The following is a 20,059-nucleotide window of genomic DNA, read 5'->3' on the forward strand; positions in this document are numbered from 1 at the left end:
TCTTCATCGTTCGGTTGTGGAGGATTTACATTTGCTCTCGTGTTTTTATGATTTTTAAACTGATTATTAGAAATGAAGTGGTGTTTAATGCAAGGCCCAAAGTCGATGCACTATAAAATGTATGAACAAGTTTACTAATAGGTTCTGTCACATACACAGAAAATTAAACGATTAATTTAGATTTACAACTTCTTTAGCCGGTGTATTGAGCTACAAGGGTTCGACCGATATGAGTTTTTAAAGATTGACACTAATACTGTTGTACTGTTGGATAGCCGATATCCAACATCTTTAAGTTTTCCCATTTTCATGCAGAGACATTCCAAATATTTCACCGCCAGAATGTTAAATAGGCTAACATGGTGGAAAAAATAATTTATCATTTCATTGTGGCTTATTTAAGTCTCATGCATTTGTTCCTTAAATTTAACACAGCAATATACTGTATTTTTTCTCAAAACCAGCTGCTGGTATGCTTGTAGTTTTTCGGCCCGGACCGGTGCGGGGACAGGCCGGTCCTTCCTTGAATTTTCCAGTATGGCTACCCAGAAGGAACCCGGGTGGAGCTGATGATGATGTGGATCTGTCCTGCAGTTATTACAGAACAAAAAACTCAGATGTTTTCCATTTTTCTCCATTAGAAAGATCTACTGGCCTTCTCCAAGCACAGACTTTGATTTCTGAAAGCATGCGGCTCTATTTTTATTGGAGATATTCTCATTTTGTTTTATATCGGCCAATATCTGATATCATTATCATATCACAATTGGTCTTTTTAAAGCCTTAGTATTGGGACAGGAGCTACAGTTGTTCTTTTATAGCCTAAATATTGAGTCAGAGAGCTAAAGTTGGTCTTTTTTTTGCTGCTGTCGTTTTAACAGTTTAATCTGGAGGCCAATAAAGAGCCAAAATCAAAAGTAAAGTCGTTTAGCCTCATAATCATATTTTATTAGGCAATTTTTTTACTCTTATTTTATTATTATATTACACTACAATGAATCAAAAGTAAAAAACAGCAAAAAAAAACATTTAGCTCACTGTCTTTTACATTATCGATTCCATCATCAAGAGGATCTCAGTGCAAAGACGTCCATTAATCTCTGTGTCCCCCCCCCCCACCCCCATTTCAAAAATTACCTCTTGACAGCGTTTGAAGGTGTTAAATTTAATAAAGTGATTAGTGTCCATAACTGCACAGAAATCGATTAGTTTTGAGAAATACAACATGTTAAAGAGTCAGGAGAGAGGACCGGGGGAAACCCCATCAGGAAGACTCAACGCATGGAGATGCATGGAGAACGACCCCAAATCTGCCAACAGGGTTCTTAAAGGGATAGTTCGGTATTTTGAACCCTGGGCCCAAATAACATAACATAATAATATTTTCCGTCATGATCCCCATTAGTAGAAACCAGAACTTCTCTAGCCGCCTGCTCCGACCCCGGCGCCCCCTCCCACTCTACTGCAATAGAAACCTTTGAAAACTATGATGAACGTCGTTTTGCAAAACACGACGCTCACAGTATGATCACACCGGTGTCAGTATGTTATCTTGAAAACATTTTGAAAAACAGAGCTGTGAAATGACAGCAGGTGCGCAAGTGCATAAAAAGTGTACTGTAGTCACGTGCATCAGGACTGAACAATATTTTATTCATTCTTTTGCAGACTTTCTGTACAACAACAACTTTTTCAAGACCTTGAAATGATCGTTTCTTACACTCGTCCAGACCTGCATAAGAAACCTGCTGTAACACAAGCCAGCGAAGCGGGGTCAGGCTCCCTCTGCACTTCCACTTTAAAAGGAAGTGGGTCAGATATCTTCTGCTGGGAGCCACTTTGCATAACCAGTCTATAACTTATCCAAACAAATGTGACTGAATGCCCTATTGATTGTAACCTAATGGCAGATTTAAATCTTCAGTCGGTGATTTTAACGCGACCCCTGACAGTGGAACAGAGTTTGACAAAAACAAAAAAACAGCAACAACACTGACAGCAAAGGCAGAGGCAAACTGCTTTGTATCAAACATCATTTTCCACCAATCACAGCTCAAACCACAACGGTTCAATCAAACGCCGGCATCTCTCCGTCAACATGGCTGACGCGAGGGGAAGGCAGACACCGGGGGAGGATGGAAGCTGGGAGGGAGGAGAGGAAATGAAGCAAGGACGACCGACGAGAGGAGAAGAGTCACAGGCTTTTAGGTTCATCCAATCCCCTGTCCCGGCACGTTTAAACGCTTCCTGAATAGAGCATGAGGAAGAGCCAATCAATTTCTGTGGAGCATACAGCTCTAAAACCTCTGCTGCCTTCTCTTCCCCTCTTCTTTTTGAGTCCCTTGGCAAACCAAAAGAAGAACATCCCTAACCTGCGTTCAGACTGCAAGCGACACAATCACCAGAAGTTCATTCATCCCCTACAGCAGCGGTTCTCAACGTGGGGTCCGGGGACCACCAGGGGTCCTTGAAGGGGGTTCCAGGGGGTCCCCAGCAAATTGGTGAACTATTAAACTTCAGAATTATTTCAATTACAAGAAGTTAGCACAATTTGAGAATGTGCAAAATGGAGGAGAAGTTGATTCCAGCCATTCAAAGCTTCCCAGTTCTCTACAACTTATCTGAAAGACTACAAAAATAAATGGTTAACGATGTTTGGAGAACAGTTGTATCCATCGTTGGGGTCGACGGTAAACTCGGGTTATTTTATTGAGTTTTTTTCTGTTTATTATCAATTAATGCTACCTAATTAGCGATTGCCAGCTAGCTATGTTGACCCTTTACAATGCTGTAATGTTAGGAAAGGCAATACCAGGGCAGCAAAAATGCAGGATTTGCAGACCGCTGTACAGATGCAGCCGGAGCCTCTAGCAACAAACCAGCCAAGTCGCTCGCAGTGTGAACGCATGGTAACTGATCTAGAAAGTTACTCTTGCCTTGCATCAATTCCATCCAGCCCGGCCGGGTCTAGCCATGGTACGGTACGGTACGGTACGGTACGGTACGGTTTGGTTTGTGTCTCGACTGATCAGCCAGCTAGCCAAAGAACAGCAGGGTTTGAAAATAGCGAGCGCATTCTACACACTGCGAATTAGCATTAATTTCAGCACAATGAGAAAACAGCAAAACAAATGGTATAAAGGTGAATGTCAATGAAACTGACATCAATATTTTTCTAACAGTTGCTTATCTGGTGAAACAGATAGAAATTTAATCGCATTATTAAAATTGAAAGCTAAGCAGAACTTTTTCATAATATACAGGAATCATTGTATTTAGGATCAATAACCGTCAGTGCTGCACGTGGGATCTTGTGGTCAGCTTTGGCCTGGCCTGGCCTGGCCTGGCCTGGTTGTGGAAGGCGAGGTCCGGTCCTAAAGAAACGTGGCATGGCTTAACCCTGGCCAGGGGAAACAAGGCACCGGACTCAGAAAGCCTCAGGAAAACGTGTTACCGCCTCCTTCTACAATCCCTTCCATACTCGAGGGTCCACTTCAATACTGTCTCTCCTTCTTTCCCTCCTAATCGGTCCCTTGCAAAGAAGACAAGGCCACACAGGAAGAAAGCCTGCAGAAACACGGTCGTCTTCCGCCTCTCCGGCCGACTTGGACCAATCCCCTCGCTCTTCTAGCTCATGGTCCCTTCGTCTGGCCTTCGTTCTCCCCATAGGGAAAGAGTAGAAAAATGCTGTAAAGAGCCTCATGGGTGCCAAATGAAAGACTCAATTTCTCAGTTTGCTTTTCCGGGTGAAGAAGCTGAAGCCTTAGAACGCTACCATCTCTTCTTCTTTTACCCATCCCTACAGTGTATTCAAAGTTTCAGCCCAAGAAACTAACTTTTTTATGCCCGCAACCCACAGCGGCTGGTAAATCTCAACCCATCAGGTGTTTCCGCTGTTTTACCAGCCATCTAAACTTTAAGACTCAAACAGGACCTCCATATGATGGCTGGTGAGCTGCCGAAGTGGCCAACATGAGACAGCTACAGCCCAGATTTTGCCAGCATTTGGCTAGCGGATGACGTTTATTTCCCACCCTGCAACATGTCCCTTATCTACAGAGCGCTACCATCTCTTCCTCAGCAGCTTGTATCCAACCCTGCACCCTGGGCTCCCTTTGACTCATACAGCCTAAAAACATCGCTTCCTCCACTGCATTCAAAAAACAAAACAAAAAAAAAAAAAAGGTCCCTTTGTCCTTGCTGCGCCCCAGCTCAGCTCTCGGCCTGGGTTCGAGTGCAGCGCCGCCCTGCAGGTCAGGGCTGGGAGCTGCCCTGGCTGTCGGGGTCCGTCCCCGACGAGCTGGTGTCCGAGTCCGAGTCGTCGTCGTTGTGGTCGTCCTCCGCCGGGCTTTTCTCCCGTATTCGCCTGTGGGTGGCGCCGAGGCGAGCCAGCAGGCCCTGGTAGTCAAAACGGCCGCGCTTCTCACCGAACGGGTCCTGGGTGGGAGGGTGGCGGGGAGGGGGGGGAAGGGACACAAAGATTTAGACAGCTGAGTTAGGTGTGTGTGTTGCGTGATATAGATTGTAACCGTTGGGGGGGCAGAAGGATAGAAGCAGGGCTGCAACTAACGATTATTTTCATTGTCGATTAATCTGTCGATTATTTTCTCGATTCATCGATTAGTTGTTTGGTCTATAAAATGTCAGAAAATGGTGAAAAATGTCGATCAGTGTTTCCCGAAGCCCAAGATGACGTCCTCAAATGTCTTGTTTTGTCCACAACCCAAAGATATTCAGTTTACTGTCATAGAGGAGTAAAGAAACCAGAAAATATTCACATTTAAGAAGCTGGAATCAGAGAATTTTTACTTTTTTTTCTTAAAAAATTACTCAAACCGATTATCAAAATAGTTGGCGATTAATTTAATAGTTGACAACTAATCGATTAATCGTTGCAGCTCTAGATAGAAGGACAGAAACAGACATGATACAGGGACAGAAAGACAGATATGGATATAGACAGATGGATACTGACAGAACAAACACAGACAAGACAGACAGACATAAACTGTTGGGATGCAACAATACATTGAGCTAACTGTTCGTGGTTCGATATTATTACGATATTTTGAGCAAAATCTGAATGAAAATCCCTTTTTACTTCTGAAACCTGCAGCAGAACAGACTCTAGAAGCTTCTGGGCAACGCTTGTGACAGGAACAAAGTAAAATTACACCGGCGTTATCCTTTAAAACTTGATAGAGCGTCCTCACTTTCAGTTTGGCCGGAGTCCATCTTGTCTCCTGCTAAAACTCTCTAGTGTTCAAACAACGCAAAAGAGAAACGACCGTTCTGAATAAAATTTCTCAGATATTAGATTTTTGCATCACGAAATTTCTTGTCACGAACTTTCCTTACATCCCTAATAAATAGACATACATTTAAGATGACAGATGGATAAATGAACAGATAGAGAGGCAGATGATGGATGAATAGACAGATAAATAGAAAGACAGTCACCTGCATGTTCTGTCCCTGTAGATGCAGTCTCTCCTTGCAGACTCCCTCGTAGAAATCATAATACTCCAGGAAGGACTTCTCCATCACACTCCTGGAAAGCACACACACACACACACACACACACACACACACACACACGTCAGTCAACTTTGGTATTGTGCAAGAGCAAGTGGTGGAGTGAAGGGAGGAGAGGAGGGAGCAAACACGCATTCATGACGCCTTGAGAAAGAGGAAAACGAAAGGAAGAGAGAAGAGGAAGACAGGAGAGAGATGAGAAGAAGAGAGGTAGAAGGCGAGGAAGAGGAGAGAGAGAGAGAGGAGAGCAGGAGGACCGCGGTTGGTCTTACCACAGAGCTTCAGGACAGGGAACTTTGCCCTCCAGCATGTCGCAGACGGCGACCCTCATGGTCTCGTGGCGGATGCACTCGTTGTAGTTCTTGCTGTCCCCTGGGTGGCGCTCCTGAGGCAGACAGAGACACAGCACCATCATCACCACACCACCATCATCACCACACCACCATCATCACCACACCACCATCATCACCACACCACCATTATCACCACAGCCTCCTGATCACCAGCTCCACCACAGCCGACAGCATCAGGCGGTGACGGAGCGTTTCATTTGTTTAATTCAAACTCAAAACAAAGCTGCTCCGCTGCTGCGTTGTGTTGACGTTGCGTTGCCGAGGTTTAATTCTCTACGGCTGACGCATGCGTTCATCCTCACACAGTGTATTGAAAGAATGAGAAATAAAGCTGTTTTCTGGTGTATTGACTAGCGTGAAAATTAAAATTAAATAAATCCTTAAATGAATGGCAATCTACATAGACTGTGATTTTCAATTAAAAATGGAAAAGCAAATGATTATAACATTGTACTATACACTAGTGTCTGGCTGTACTGGGGCTGTATTGTAGTTTGTTTCAGCTCAACTTTTCTTTATATTTGTATATATTTTGTATATATTTTGTATATATTTTGATGAATCGGACAGACAGAAGATGACATAAAAACAAACATATCCACAGCTTTAGCAACTTTTCTGTTCAGAGACACGTTTGTTGTGGTAGGGGTTCACACACACACGCACACACACACACACGGGTACCTGTTCGAAGCCAGGTTCGTTGTGATAGGGGTTCTCCGTCATCAGAGACTGGATGGAGATGAGGACAGATGAGATACTCTGGGCTGGACTCCACGCTGGGCCTGTCCACGTCCTGCACACACACACACACACACACAAACACACATACACACACAAAGTCAAAGGTGACAGGCTCCTTGCCATCTGAGCTTCTAGGCTTTGTAGCGCTGAGGGCGATAAAATCAATAAGGCATAAAACATTTCTGCAGACAGGCTTTTACATTATTTGTTTTAGCAATAATTGATTCTCTGAATTATTGTGTTGTCTCAAAATGAACGGGGTAATGATTTATTGTTGTATAAAGAATACACATAGAGCCTTTCATTTGGTGACTGGATTTTGAAGATTTTGGCGGTCAGCATGAGGTCTGGGCAATGTGCCTGTCAACTAGGACATAACTGTCTAAACCCAATTCTTCTTCTTCTAGTTTTGTCCGGGTTCCAAAACGTTTCTATACCACAGAAATGATTGAAATTCAGATCTTCCAGAGTTTTCCGGACTCCTTCCTTACTCACCCCAGGATGCTGAGGCAGACCTTGCCGTTGCGGTAGAAGTTGGGGTTGAAGCGGACGGTGTTGTGTCCGGTGGTGATGAGCTTGACCCGCGGCGGGTGGATGGGGTAGTCGGGGGGGCAGCGGAACAGGAAGAGGAAGAAGCCGCCTTCATACGGAGTGTCGAACGGCCCGGTGATCAGGGCGTGGATCTGAGGGAGGGAGGGAAGGAGGGAAAGAAGGAAGAAAGGAGGTATGGCGAGAAGGGAAAGATAGTGGGATGGAGGGAGGAGGGGAGGAAGGACATGGAGAAAGAAAGAGAAGGGAGAAAGGGAGGGATGGATGAGAGAGATAAGAAAGGATGTAAACAGGGAGAGGGGGAGGATGGACAGAACAGGCCGTGGAACAGAAGATATGATCCAGTAACGGTCTGAAAGTCTGAAACCGCAGCGTCTTAATTAGGAGCTTAAAGTGACTCGTCAATTACTGCTTCAAGTTCATTTGGGCTTTTAAAAAGATTATCCTTTAGATCTTCCCAGGGGAGGTCAAGGATGAACAGTGAGTGTGTGTGTGTGTGTGTGTGTGTGTGTGTGTTCGGGAAGCTTAGGTTGTTGTGGTGCTAGGCTCAGATAAGATGAAACTGTAAAGATCTCTGTGGTGAAATTGGACTGTTCCAGCAGCAAATACTGCTAAGATAAAAATATAAACAGTAAAAAGTAGAACAGAGACAATAAAACGCTGCGCTGTCTTCAGAATAAAAAGCCCGGATGGGTCTGAAACTTAAGTACTGTGTTCATTAAAATAACTCATGAGGTGTTGCAAAAGCAGTGTGTGGGGTCGTCTTTAGCAAGTTTGATGTTTTTCCTCATGCACTTGCACCAAGTCTGCTGGATGTGTGAATAACTGCATGAACAGTTCAAAATGGAGAAATTGATTCCAGACGTTCAAAGCTTCCCAGTTCTCTACAGCTTTTATTTGAAAGACGACAGGAAGAAACGTCTCAGAAACGATGCTTGGAGGACAGCTGCTCCATCGTTGGGGTCGATGGTAAACTCTGAAGACATTTTATTGAGTTTTTCTGTTTATTGCTAGCAATGTTAACTCATCAAAACAAAAAAAAAAACATTATGAAAGGCAATCCCAAAGCAGCAAAAATACATTATTTATCTGGTCAAAACTATGTAGCTGCAGACCGCTACACAGATACACTCAGAGCCTCTGACACCGCTCACCTTCAGTCAGCACAGAGCAACTGATCAACCAAATTGATCACAATGTGAAAAAACCTGTCAGAGGGGTCGCGGCATCTTACCTTGGTCATATCTTGAGGATCAGGAACGACAAACATTCCTGGAGGAGGTTCCTTATAGATGGACATGATGTCTCTGGAGAGAGAGAGAGAGAGAGAGAGAGAGAGAGAGAGAAAGAGGAAGAGAGAGAGAGAGAGAGAGAGGGTGGGGGGGGGGGGTTGAAAACAGGAAGTTATAAGGGAGGTAAGGGAAGAGATTTTTATAACTATTGGGTGATTTTCTGTTTTTTGGAGGATGTGAGATATATTCTATATATTTTTTTTAATAACAGGCAGCCAAACACTGATATCTTAAGAGAGACACTCACGTTAACAACCTTTTACTCATATTTAATGTGGGAAAACACCAAATACCATGTCACATCAAACCAGGGGCTTTTTCCACATACGTTTTAAGTAGACTTTTAACACTTGAAAATTATTTTTGCTTCAAAGTCAAGATTACATTCAGCCAAATATATCATAACATAAATTCTACTTTTAGAAGCAGTGAGGAACAATACTGCCATCAAGGCTATGGGGATTACATCAAGAAAAACTGCTCTTCGTGGTAACTGCTGGTGAAACTAGCAGCCTGGCCTGGCTCATACTGGCTGTCCTAATGACACATCCCCTAAACTTCCCCTCTTGTTAACTCCCTGAGGCCTGTGGAAACTTCGGAGAAAGCTTTTACTTTCGTTTCTGTTTCCACCTGCTTGGAATTTTAGGCCTCAACTTACCTGACACCAGACAACTGACACAACACACACCATATGTTTCATAACACATTGTATATTTTAATGCTTAGTCGGCCCGTGTTGTTTATTTAGTTACCTCTTGATCCTCAGTATGCACTGCTGGGAAGCCTTCTCGTTGTCCCAGTCGGTGCTGAGAGTCGGGTCCCAGGACGTGGCGTGGATTTGGGACAGGAGGCCCGCTCCTGCCACCCCGGCCACCCCGCCGACCCCTAGCCCGACCCCCGGGAGATGCGAGGAGGCGTGTACGGTGGGAGACACGGCCACGACCGGCGAGGAGCCCGGGGTGAAGGTATTCCCAAACCCGGCCGGAGTGGCTGTGACAGCGGATATGGGGGCCACCACCGCGGTTAGGCCACTCTGCGCGGCCGCGGCGGGAGGAGGCGAGGCCGGGCTGGAGCTGGAGTGAGCGCCGCTGGTTGTCGAGTGTCCGCCCGGCAGAGAGTTGGCCAGCGTCGGCAGCAGCGGGGCTCCGTTGCCCTGGTTGGTAACGCCTAAACCAAGGGCACCGCCGTTCGACTGCTCTCCAAAGCTGTCCGCCATGGTTAACGAGCTAGCAAGCTAGAGTTAGCCCGTCTGTGTTCACTAATTTATAATGCTAGCTGTTAGCTAGCTGCATTGACAGCTGGGTGTAAAGTTACCTCGGCTTGTTTTGTTGTCAAGTCGGATCAGAGAGTTGGGCAACGCAGAAGAGACGAGGACAGAGGCGAGGCCAGGCGCAGAAAACAAGGCTTTCCTTCCCACGACATGGTGGCTAGTTGTCGTTAGCTGCTGTGTCTTTCTCAGGCCTCCAAAAAGTACCTTGTCGTCAGCGAATTTACCTCGTCCGCCTAGCAACGGCTTAGAAAACAACAAACCGACCGGTCGTTATCGGTTTAAAGGTATATTGTGTCGGAATACGTGGTTTTACACCAGCTACATTACTACCAGTCACTAAACATAACACAACGCAACTTCAGGATCTGATTTCTGACCAGAGTCAAGCTAGAGTGAGTGATAACCCACAGGACTTCCGGGCACAACTTTCAAAATAAAACCCTTGACGACCGTTTTGCAGTTTTATGAATAATGCAAAGTAGTACAGTGGAAAAAGTACATTGGAAAATCTTTTTACGGAGAAATCTGTAGTAAATGAAAATGCAATTTTCCATCTGTTGCATTTTTTCCAATGTTCTTTTCACAGCATCATAGCCACATACTGTAGATGCCATATGCAGTATATAGGGTTGCCAAAAAATCTCGATCACAAAACATATACAACGGGGAAGGATTATGTTCTTATATTTTTTTTTATTTTCCGCTATTTTAATTCGATTCTTTATTTTAATTATTTATCTTTGTTAATTACATGCTCCTATTCTTTTTATACTGAGAGGAACCAGCATACATTGCACTGTTCACCCTGTGTAAGCTGTGTGTATGACAAATAAACACACTTGGACTCGAAGGATGATTCCTACTTTGGAAAAGCCTATATGAGCTCCGTTAACGAAGTTCATTTATCTTCTTAGATATTTACTGTCCCCAAGTGGTGAGTTTGGGAACTGCAGGTGTCTGAAGTATTCCCCCCCCCCCCCCCCCCCCCTAACCTAGCACCCAGATTTTTAAGATGAAGCGCTCTGAAATGTATTAAAATTAACCATGTGCTGTAATTTGCAGTCAAAATGCATCTCACTGTATAAATCTCTGCTTTCTGAAACAAACCAGGCGTGCTTCATCAAACTTCATCTTGAAAAAAATACAATACAGTCCAACCAAGCACCTGTTTATTTAGGCAAGACTGTCTATTTTCTGAGGAATGAATAAGTAAAGAGATCAAAACACTGCAGGCTGTTTTTAGTTATCCCAACCATTTATTTTGGACAGATTCGATTTCAACCGAAGTGAGGTCTTACATAAAACTTCAGAAAAACAAAAATAAGCGCGTAGGAACATAAAAAGGTAGGATCGAAGGTTCTGTTGTTAACGTCAGGTGTAGTGAGGTGTTTTTTCCGTTTTTTCTTTTTAATAATAATAATATTCTCTTTTCCGTTGATTGGAATGGCCTGTCAGCTCGTTCAGAGTTCCCATTCTGGAAACCCCCCTCCGAAAGGAAGGAAGGAAAGGTGGGAGAGAGGGAGGAGAAGTGAGGGGAGGGGAGGTGTGTTGCCAGGTTTACATGGCGAACAGGATGAGGAACGCCACCATCAGACAGAAGAGACCCATAGCCTCAGACAGAGCGAAGCCCAGGATGGCGTAGGAGAAGAGCTGCTGCTTCAGGGAGGGGTTCCTGTGGGGAGAGACGGACATAATGTCAAGTGAAACGTACAAGAAATTAGATTTTACCATTAGCTGACAGAAAACATGCATCTGCAGGAAGTTTATTTTTGCCGCAGACACCCAAATATTTTTGAAATTGTACAATGAACTCGTAACAGGTTTCAGTGGCCCAAGGGTCCTGAAACTTAACACAAAAAAAGGAAAAAAAAAGAAATAAAAAGAAGTAGTTTATCCTCAACAGCAATGAAATAGTAGAATTGGGCCCCAAGGGTAATGAAACCAACTCAACACATGAATGACAAGTGAAACTTTCTACTGAAGGAAGACAAACAGAATCTGCAGTTCGGCGATTTTTACCGCCGCAGCCGTCGAGAGCAGGAAGTCGATTCTGAAGAATCTTTGCTCAAACAGAACAAACCCAGATCACATGATCAGCAACACTCATGTTTGCCATCGTCAAACTCAGGGCTGCTCAAACTGAGGCCTGAGGGCCACACTGGGCCCTCCAAATAAGTACTTTGATTCAATAACATTTAAAAAGTTACTTGGATCCAAGTGGCCCCTTACAGGGCAAATAAAAACGCACGTTAAATATCAACAAACCCCGACCAATCCTGGGTGTCGTTACCTGGCGTAGCCAATGATGAGGCTGCCGAACACTGTTCCGATCCCGGCTCCTGACCCGGCCACGCCCACCGTGGCGGCACCGGCGCCGATGAACTTGGCGGCGGTGTCGATGTCCCGGGAGACGGCGCTGGTCTGGATGAAGCGGGTCAGAACCGCAGACTGGCTGACTGGCAACAGAGCCTGAGGAGAGGAAGGTGGGAGCTTAAAACATTGTAAAACCAAGAAAATGATTAACAGTCAATAAGGAAAGTGGCTAATACAATGTAAGAAACAAGATTTAAATGGCCAACAGTCAAACATTACATAAAACCAAGTCCAAGTCTGTTTTTTAATGGACTTGTCTGCACATGAACATGAAGAAATAGCAGAACGAGCGTCGGTCCAGACTTCATATTGTTCTGCCAGGCTTTTCTAAGCATGAGGAACTGCTGGCAATCAGACGTCAACATACATCTGTCCCTTTGGTTTTTGGGGTTGTCTCCTGAAGTTAGTCTGGATCATGTTCTCCCCAACGCACCGCTGTTCTCGTTAGAGGATCTCATGTTTTCAGGCGTCTCGGTGCTGTTATTTGGTGCCACTAGAGCTCAAATGGTATTGCTCTCACCTGGACAAACACACCAAACTAACAAAAAAGAAAAGAGGAAACGCTGCAGAGCTGCTTGGTACGAACGCGCCCCAAGTCCCTCAAGCAGGACGTCCCACAGTCTAGGGGTCCTGATGGCAAAAATACAGTCGCCTTCCGTTTAGACTGCAGGACAATCGGACCGGCCTGAGGTCTCGGGCTCAGAGGGAACTAGATCTGCAGTGTAGCTAGGGGGCCAACTTACTGAAGCGGAGGCGACGACGGTTCACCTCGACACAATTTACACACAACTTTGGGTGTCCCGGGGCTGAGGGTTCGAGTGCCGATCCGTGACCTGTCACACGCCACCGCCGCTGCGCTCATTGGGTCTCATTCACGAGACGTGAGCAGAACGAATTTGTGCATTAAAAACGTCAGTAGAGAGAAATGTACACGTTTGGGTATTCAAACTTTTCGTAGCTCCGATTCGTTCTTGCGTCCCGATCATAATTCTCATCTGACCCATGTAAACTCCAGTTGGTCTTTTTATGTAAAGTCTTTCATTCTTATTGATGAAACTGGATATTAAATAGGCTACTTTGAATGTATGCCTACCCTCTCAAATTACGTTGCATAAAATTTTTTTTTCTTGAGATGCCCTTTCAATTAATGACTAATCGATGTTCTTTTACTCTATAATTAGAGACTATTCAAAGGGCTAAAACGCTGCAAATGATCCTACTAGTTTCAGCGCTGGGCGTGATGTCACTGTCCCCATCTGGCTCAACGCCAGAGACGACACATCCCTAATGACGGCACCGATGTGCTCGTTGGTTTGAAAGAGCGGTGCAGCAGCGGCTCCCGTGGCATTTAACGTTCCTCTGGTTGGCTTTTAGTGAACCGTACTAAAATCAAACCACTTTCCTTTAACTTCCTGCACGGTTTCTCTCAAAACTGTAAGAAAACGGCATGACTTTTGATCTTTTACCGACATGTCTCATTACAGAGTGAACCATCAAGGTGGTGCAAAAGACATGCTTTGGGTGCTTTGTGCTTTAATTTTTGAGTGTCTATTGGTGTGCTAGGACTGGACTGGAGAGCAGCACCCAGGCAAACAAGACGCAGGTAGCTCTGTAGTGAGATTTTGGTCAGAAGCTATCGGTATGATGGAACAAGACGAGAAAATAGGGTTCTTCACAACAATCGCCATATGTGAAATGACAGGCAGTTCACAGCTACAGAACATGTGACATGTAGGACTAAGCAATACTCCCAATAATTTTGGGACAGAGTAATTAATTTTTCTGGTACTTAATCCTGAAATTGGTTCTGTCCCCTCCGCAGGGAGGTCAGAGGTCGGGTCAGTTACAGAAAAGCATCTCTGGAGCTGGTAGGGATTCAGTGTCTTGCTCAAAAGACGCTTCAGCAGGACAGACGCCTGCATCAACCGAGACCTTCCAGTTGAAGGACGGTCTCTCTAACTCACGAAGCCACCCTGACACCCGTTTCTGATACTTCAAGACCTTCCAGACCTGTGAAGGAACCTTGAACGTTAAATGCTAGAGACTCACCTGCTGCTCCAATGAGGCTTCAGGTCTGTTGAAGAGGGAGACGGAGACTGGCCGGGCGAGGACTCTGGACCCCCCACGCAGCTACAGACAAGAAACAGACCAATCACAACCAGACAACTGGGAAGCAGACTTTGCATGTGGGCCGCTGTGCTGAGACTGTGATCCTTGCAGAAATTTGGATTAACGGGGCTGAGATTACACTCAACGGCAAGGAAATTTAAGATTTTCAACAATTTCATGATTTCACCCCAGTCTTTTGTCAGATACTGTTGAAAATAAACTTGCTGATCTTGATGCTATTTTTTTAAATTAACATACACAGAACCACCTATATCACCATTTCCCTGCAGTTGAAAATACTCAAGATGTAAATAAGATGCACAAACTGCAATAAGATCATTTTGTTGACAAAATTGTCGAGACAATTTAAATAACAATAAAATAGATGACAAAGCGCTGGTAACAGAATAAAAACTTCTGATTGTACTTTTTATTAAAGATAGTAGCTCAAGTCTTTGACAAAATTACAGTTCTTGAATGATGACATTCAGGAGTTTTTTCCTAAATTGCCATAGTGTTTTGGAAAAGATCCATCATTCACTGAACAAAGATGCCTAATAAAAGTACCGTTGTAGGCCAGATATCAAATTTGAAGTTTCAGAACCAGGAATGGCTTTTTTTTCGCTTTTTAATCCAGGTTGTACCATCGGCACCATTGTGCTGCTGGTCCTGTATAAGCGAGTGATTTCAATATGGAACCACGTCCTCCACAACACTTCCATGACAGATGCCCGACATGCTACAGGATCAGCTGACATGGAATTACCAGTTACTTCGCAACTGCCATGGAGGAGAAGAGTGGAGCCAACATGGCTGCCACTGACAACTACAATGTTGTAAAGTCTCTAGCTGCACTTTGTGTCCTTGATGACAAACTAAAGATGACATATTTTGGGACCTCACTTGTACGATCATGAACCTCTGAATGTTTCATCTTAAGGCTGGTTCTAAAAACACATTTCTGGCATCTTCCTTTGTTGAATGAAAGCACGTTGACCAGAAACAGCTGTATTGTGACTGAACAGGCTTCGAGGTAAATTGCTAGTAATTGTGAATATCGGTGAGTCAGCCAGCTTTCCTCCTAGCTGAGGAAAGAAAGAGTATTTCCCTAAAGATTTTGATTGGTGTTCAGTGTGACGATGGTGTCCGGACAACAGGACTGTCAACTAGAACACATCACTATAACTGAAGACCAGTCTTCACAAAGCCAAAGTTTACATACCACAGCAGGAGAAGTGACGAACTTGGCGCAGGCGTACATGGCTGGAACCTGAGAAAGAGAAGACATTTTACATTTAGTTTACTTCGTTTTTTTTAAGTTAGTTTTCTTAGTAAGAGTCACTTATCAGTGAGCAGGTAGGAGATTCAGTGTTTTGCTCAAGGACACTATGACAGGAAAAACTGGCTGTTGCAGGAATCAAACGTGTGACCTTTCATTTACGGGACAGTGTCACTACTAGCCCAACCTGCTGCCAACATGTGTGACCTGGACAAGTTCATGAACAAAGATTTAACTTGTGACCTTGTGGTAACAGTCTTAAACCACTAGGCCACACCGGATCAGGAAGCCACAACAATTTACTCAGTGTGATGTTGGCAAAGCCTTCCATGAACAAAAAAAAAGTGAATTATTCTTGTAAATTGCTAGATTATTCTTGAGGATAGCCCACAAAAAGAAAAAAGAAGTTTTGGTCTTAAAATACTTTAATTTTGTTTGGTGATAAATTAAAATCAGCCACCAGGCAAACGCTGGTAAATTTTGGCAGGTGATTTATCCAGACATTAGGAGTCCTGTTCTTACAAGCTAGCTGGCTGGTAAAATAGCTGGTAAGTTGGGATGAAGTCACTGGAGTCAGTAAATTAGAAAACAACTTTACTTTTATTTGGCTCCACTAAGGAAAATGTCCAAGCTCAAGATTACCTAACACAGTAACAGTAGTGAGGTGACAGTTCAAGCAGAAGTGCAGGGGGGAGGGGCGGAGGGGGTGTGTTGCCACGCCATATGCTTACAGCAGCCATCTAGTCAAACTTGTTAAGCTATTTTTTTTTTTTTTTTTTTTTTTTTTTAGTTCCCATGTAAAAAATCTGAATCCCTAGATGATGCACTGGAGCTGAATTTGACACAACAGTCCACAATTATCTCCAATTAACAAGGCTAGTGAACTTCGTCTTAGCAACATGTCTGGCCACTTCACAAGGACACAGGGCCCAAAGGTTGAATACACTTGAGTTACTTTAAAAGTGTTATAAGACGTATTATAAACCAGCCTACAGCACTGCAGTGCCTGGTTGGAATCAGGTGTATGATAGAGGGGGAATGGTTCAACTGCAGCTAAGTAGAACAGTTTGTTCCTTTCTGACCTGCAGGTTTCATAAGCCACAGATCCAAGTTGTTCTATGTTGACAATTCTGGGTCAAAGTACGGAACAACTTCTGTAGATTTCCAGCGGACTGGAATCATCCATGCAAAATTAATTTCAGGAAAAATGTCACAAAAGCAATTAAGTAAAACTAGGGGCATGCTAAGGTCAAGTCTAGCAACAAGTTGATCAACGAGTGCAACTCCCTAGTCTGCTGCTCCGGCCAGCAGGCTAATCCAATTGCATCGACTCCTGCAAGGATCAACCAAGACAGGCCGTCTGCTAGTCCAACATCAGTCTACACATGCTGCCAGAATGAATGAGTTTAACACTCAGGATAATACACTCCCACTTTCAGACGCCATTAGCTAAAACCCGGAGGACATGTTGCCTTGGTAGTAGTCTCCAGGTAATGTCTAAGTCAGCCAGTCCACATGCAGAAACGATCTGTTCTGGTGAAAATGCATTGAGGCCGTTGAGTCCAATAATAAACCGCAGGGGGAGAAGAAAGGTTATCTTGAATACCCGTTAGGTAACGTTACCTAGCTGTGCAGTCCTCGGTGTCCTGGCTAACGAAGGGAAGCGCTGGAGCTAAGCTAAGTTGCTAAGCTAACCAGCCTCCACACTTGAAGGTCAAAAATGACCCAGAGACGGACGTATGGGGCCTGAAATGCGGGTACGGCGCGTTCCCCGCTAAACAAAACTAACCAGACTGTATTGCAGTTGAAAAGGCCAGTCGTCCCTGCAAATCTCCGGTGGTTTTGTCCTTGCAGCGGCGAACCGCGGAGCTGTAGTGCGCGGTAGGCCCGGAGTGAACGAGTCAGACATTTTACATCCAAGTGTCACCGCAGCCTGGCCGCGCCGTGCCCGGCCCACAACACACACCGGCAGGGGGACAGCCAGGGCGGCTGTCCGGCCCGCGGTGTCCACAGTGTCACTGCTCCGTAACGGTCGCATGGGCAAAACAAATACAAGTACAATCACGAATTGTCTGAAAAGTCATTCCCAAGGATCAAGTCATTGAATGGCCGACCTAGCTAGCTAGCTAGCACCTAGCTAGAAAACGTTAGCAATGACAGCTAGCTGTACAAACGTTTCCCTGACAATGCATACGGATCAAAGAAAGTGTCAGAAGCACTCGCAGTTCAACAGCTGTACATATTCAGCATAAACTTGTTTGAAAACTTGTAAATATGAAGTTTACCGGTTTGTGACAGTAGTCGGAGGGTCCGGGATAAGCTGGTCTCGCGCACAGCGGCAGTCAATGAATGTAGGATGAGACAGACTGTCACCTTGTCATTTATAAGCTTAGCGTCTACGTCCTAAACGCCCATTGGTCAGAAACAACCCTCCTTCATCCGTGATTGGCCCATCGCCAAGTCACTTCCGCAAAACTACCCTGTCGGATAGCGCTTTATTGAACTACAAAGGTTGTGACTGGGCGGGAGGTTTGTGAGGGCGGGACTGAACGAACTTTCATTAGTTTTATTGGTCAGTATTGCCGGGAATGACGATTTTACTAGGAGTGACCTTTCAAAGCACATCCAGTGTCCTATGATCCTATTGGTCGATCGATGGGAAGTCCCGCCTACAAGTGAAAGAAAAGAAGAAGCAAGCAATCCAGGTCAAAAAATATGCATGGGATAGTCTGTAAGAGGAGACACACACACACACACACACACACACACACACACACACACACACACACACACACAAATAGCCTACACTTGCTTCACTTCATGCCACACACACATTCACACAACCAGATACACACAACAACAACACACACACACACACACACACTCACACTGCTGCTCTCTGATGAAAACAAATACAAGCAACCAATAGGAAGGAGGTGCAGGGTCAGAGGTCACAGCGCCAGGGAAGGAAACAAGAGCTGAGGAGTGAAGGGAAAGGATTTTTTAAAGCTCCAAACTGCAATAACAGAAGTTTTTTTTTTTTCAATTCAGGATAATAAGAAAGAAATCAATTCATTCAAATTAAAAACAAGCACAGATCCTGTACAGGCCCACAGTGTGTGTGTCCAATTCTATGCACTGAAGCATGACACGATTAAATTAGGCCTACCTAATTCCAAATACCACAAGATAATAACGTTACCTACCGTTAAAGCTGCACTAAGTGATTTTCCGACCACTAGAGGGCGACAGAAATCGCAACACATTTGTAAACACACAAAGCAAAACTACTGGGCTACAGAAGCCCCTTAGGACAAACCGTGCATAAAGGCTAATGGCTAAAATAAAGAAACGTACAGAGAAATAGCGCCCGTTACCAGTCTCCAGGGGTTAAAGTGGGCCGGAACGATCCGGAACGGCGTTCCGGCACCTTCAATTAATAAGTAAGTAAATCTGATTGGCAGTTTCATACATAATAATGTCAAGCGAGTTCACAGGGCTGCCAACTCTCACGCACTGACCATGAGACTCACGCAATTGACATTTTTCACACGCTCTCACGCCACAAGTCCATTTTCTCACGCAGTGAAAAACAAATTCAAAACTGATAACGTCGCGGCGCGAAAAGAGACGCTGACAGCACACGAGACGAGACAGAGCAGCACCGTGCAGCAGAGAGTTATTCAGACCATCTGAATAGCGAGAAATATACACAAATCTATTATATTGTAATTTATTCCCATGCATGGTGCTCAGAGTAATCTCAGTCAGCGGCTGTTCTGCGTCTCTCCCTCTCCTCTCGCGCCGTGCACACGCAGGCAGGAGTGAGAGTGAGTTACTATGGTTACGGGACGCTCTGTGTCTGTCGCTCTGAAACTTTATCGCGATTCCCAATAATAGGTTTTTAGGTTAGTATGCCTATGCAAAATCATGAATGTAAGCACCTCTGCTGAAATCTAGTAATATAACAGAATTTTACATTTTTGGTTAACATTATACAGGGTTGCTGTTTCTTGACTTAATCCAAGAGGTTAGGTGGTGTAGAAATGCAGGAAATTTGTCTTAAATTACTATTTTTTCTGACCCCTCCACCAATTATGTATCTTACACCCCCCCCCCCCGAAACAGGGTTCCCCCACCTGCCAAATCCCACTTTAACCCCTGCCAGTCTCGCTTTGCCACATTTTTGCCACTGAAGGTCACATGACAAGTGAAGAGGCAGGTAGCAAGTTTACTAGTTCACTCGCTCGCTTCATCGATTCCGCCATTACAAGATTTTTTTCCAGGGATGGGAGGGGGAGAGCGCCGCTTTCAAACAGTGAGGGAGGAGACAAGCTCGTTTTAAAAAAAAGAAAAGCTACGACTCGGTCTGAACATGACAACAAGCTTTAGAAAAGAGGCTTGCGTGTGTGGCTATTTGTTTATATCGTTATGTCTCATAGCACATGTTAGTTTCAGGATTGGTTACAGGATCTGAAATCACTTAGTGCAGGTTTAAAGTTTGTAGGACATCAGAAGACGTGTTACTGTCTACAAGTCCCGTTACTAACACAGG

General features: G+C 44.6%; 2 protein-coding genes across 2 annotated transcripts; both read right to left on the reverse strand.

Annotated features, from left to right (window-relative positions):
- Window positions 1–1,631: 1,631 nt before the first annotated feature.
- Window positions 1,632–10,182, reverse strand: ube2z (ubiquitin-conjugating enzyme E2Z). The gene is made up of 7 exons (XM_071905994.2): window positions 9,226–10,182; window positions 8,416–8,488; window positions 7,128–7,315; window positions 6,573–6,684; window positions 5,808–5,920; window positions 5,461–5,551; window positions 1,632–4,437 (listed from the first exon to the last, which is right to left on the reverse strand). The coding sequence occupies exons 1-7, from the start codon at window positions 9,687–9,689 to the stop codon at window positions 4,255–4,257; spliced, it is 1,224 nt and encodes a 407-aa protein (XP_071762095.1). The 5' UTR covers window positions 9,690–10,182; the 3' UTR covers window positions 1,632–4,254.
- Window positions 10,183–10,977: 795 nt separating this feature from the next.
- Window positions 10,978–17,895, reverse strand: atp5mc1 (ATP synthase membrane subunit c locus 1). Its single transcript, XM_071905985.2, has 5 exons — window positions 17,790–17,895; window positions 15,448–15,495; window positions 14,166–14,246; window positions 12,034–12,212; window positions 10,978–11,415 (listed from the first exon to the last, which is right to left on the reverse strand). Exons 2-5 carry the CDS (start codon window positions 15,484–15,486, stop codon window positions 11,301–11,303), a joined length of 414 nt encoding a protein of 137 aa, XP_071762086.1. The 5' UTR covers window positions 15,487–15,495; window positions 17,790–17,895; the 3' UTR covers window positions 10,978–11,300.
- Window positions 17,896–20,059: the final 2,164 nt, after the last annotated feature.

The sequence above is a fragment of the Centroberyx gerrardi genome, chromosome 7, assembly GCF_048128805.1.
Source record: "Centroberyx gerrardi isolate f3 chromosome 7, fCenGer3.hap1.cur.20231027, whole genome shotgun sequence".
Lineage (NCBI taxonomy): Eukaryota > Metazoa > Chordata > Actinopteri > Beryciformes > Berycidae > Centroberyx > Centroberyx gerrardi.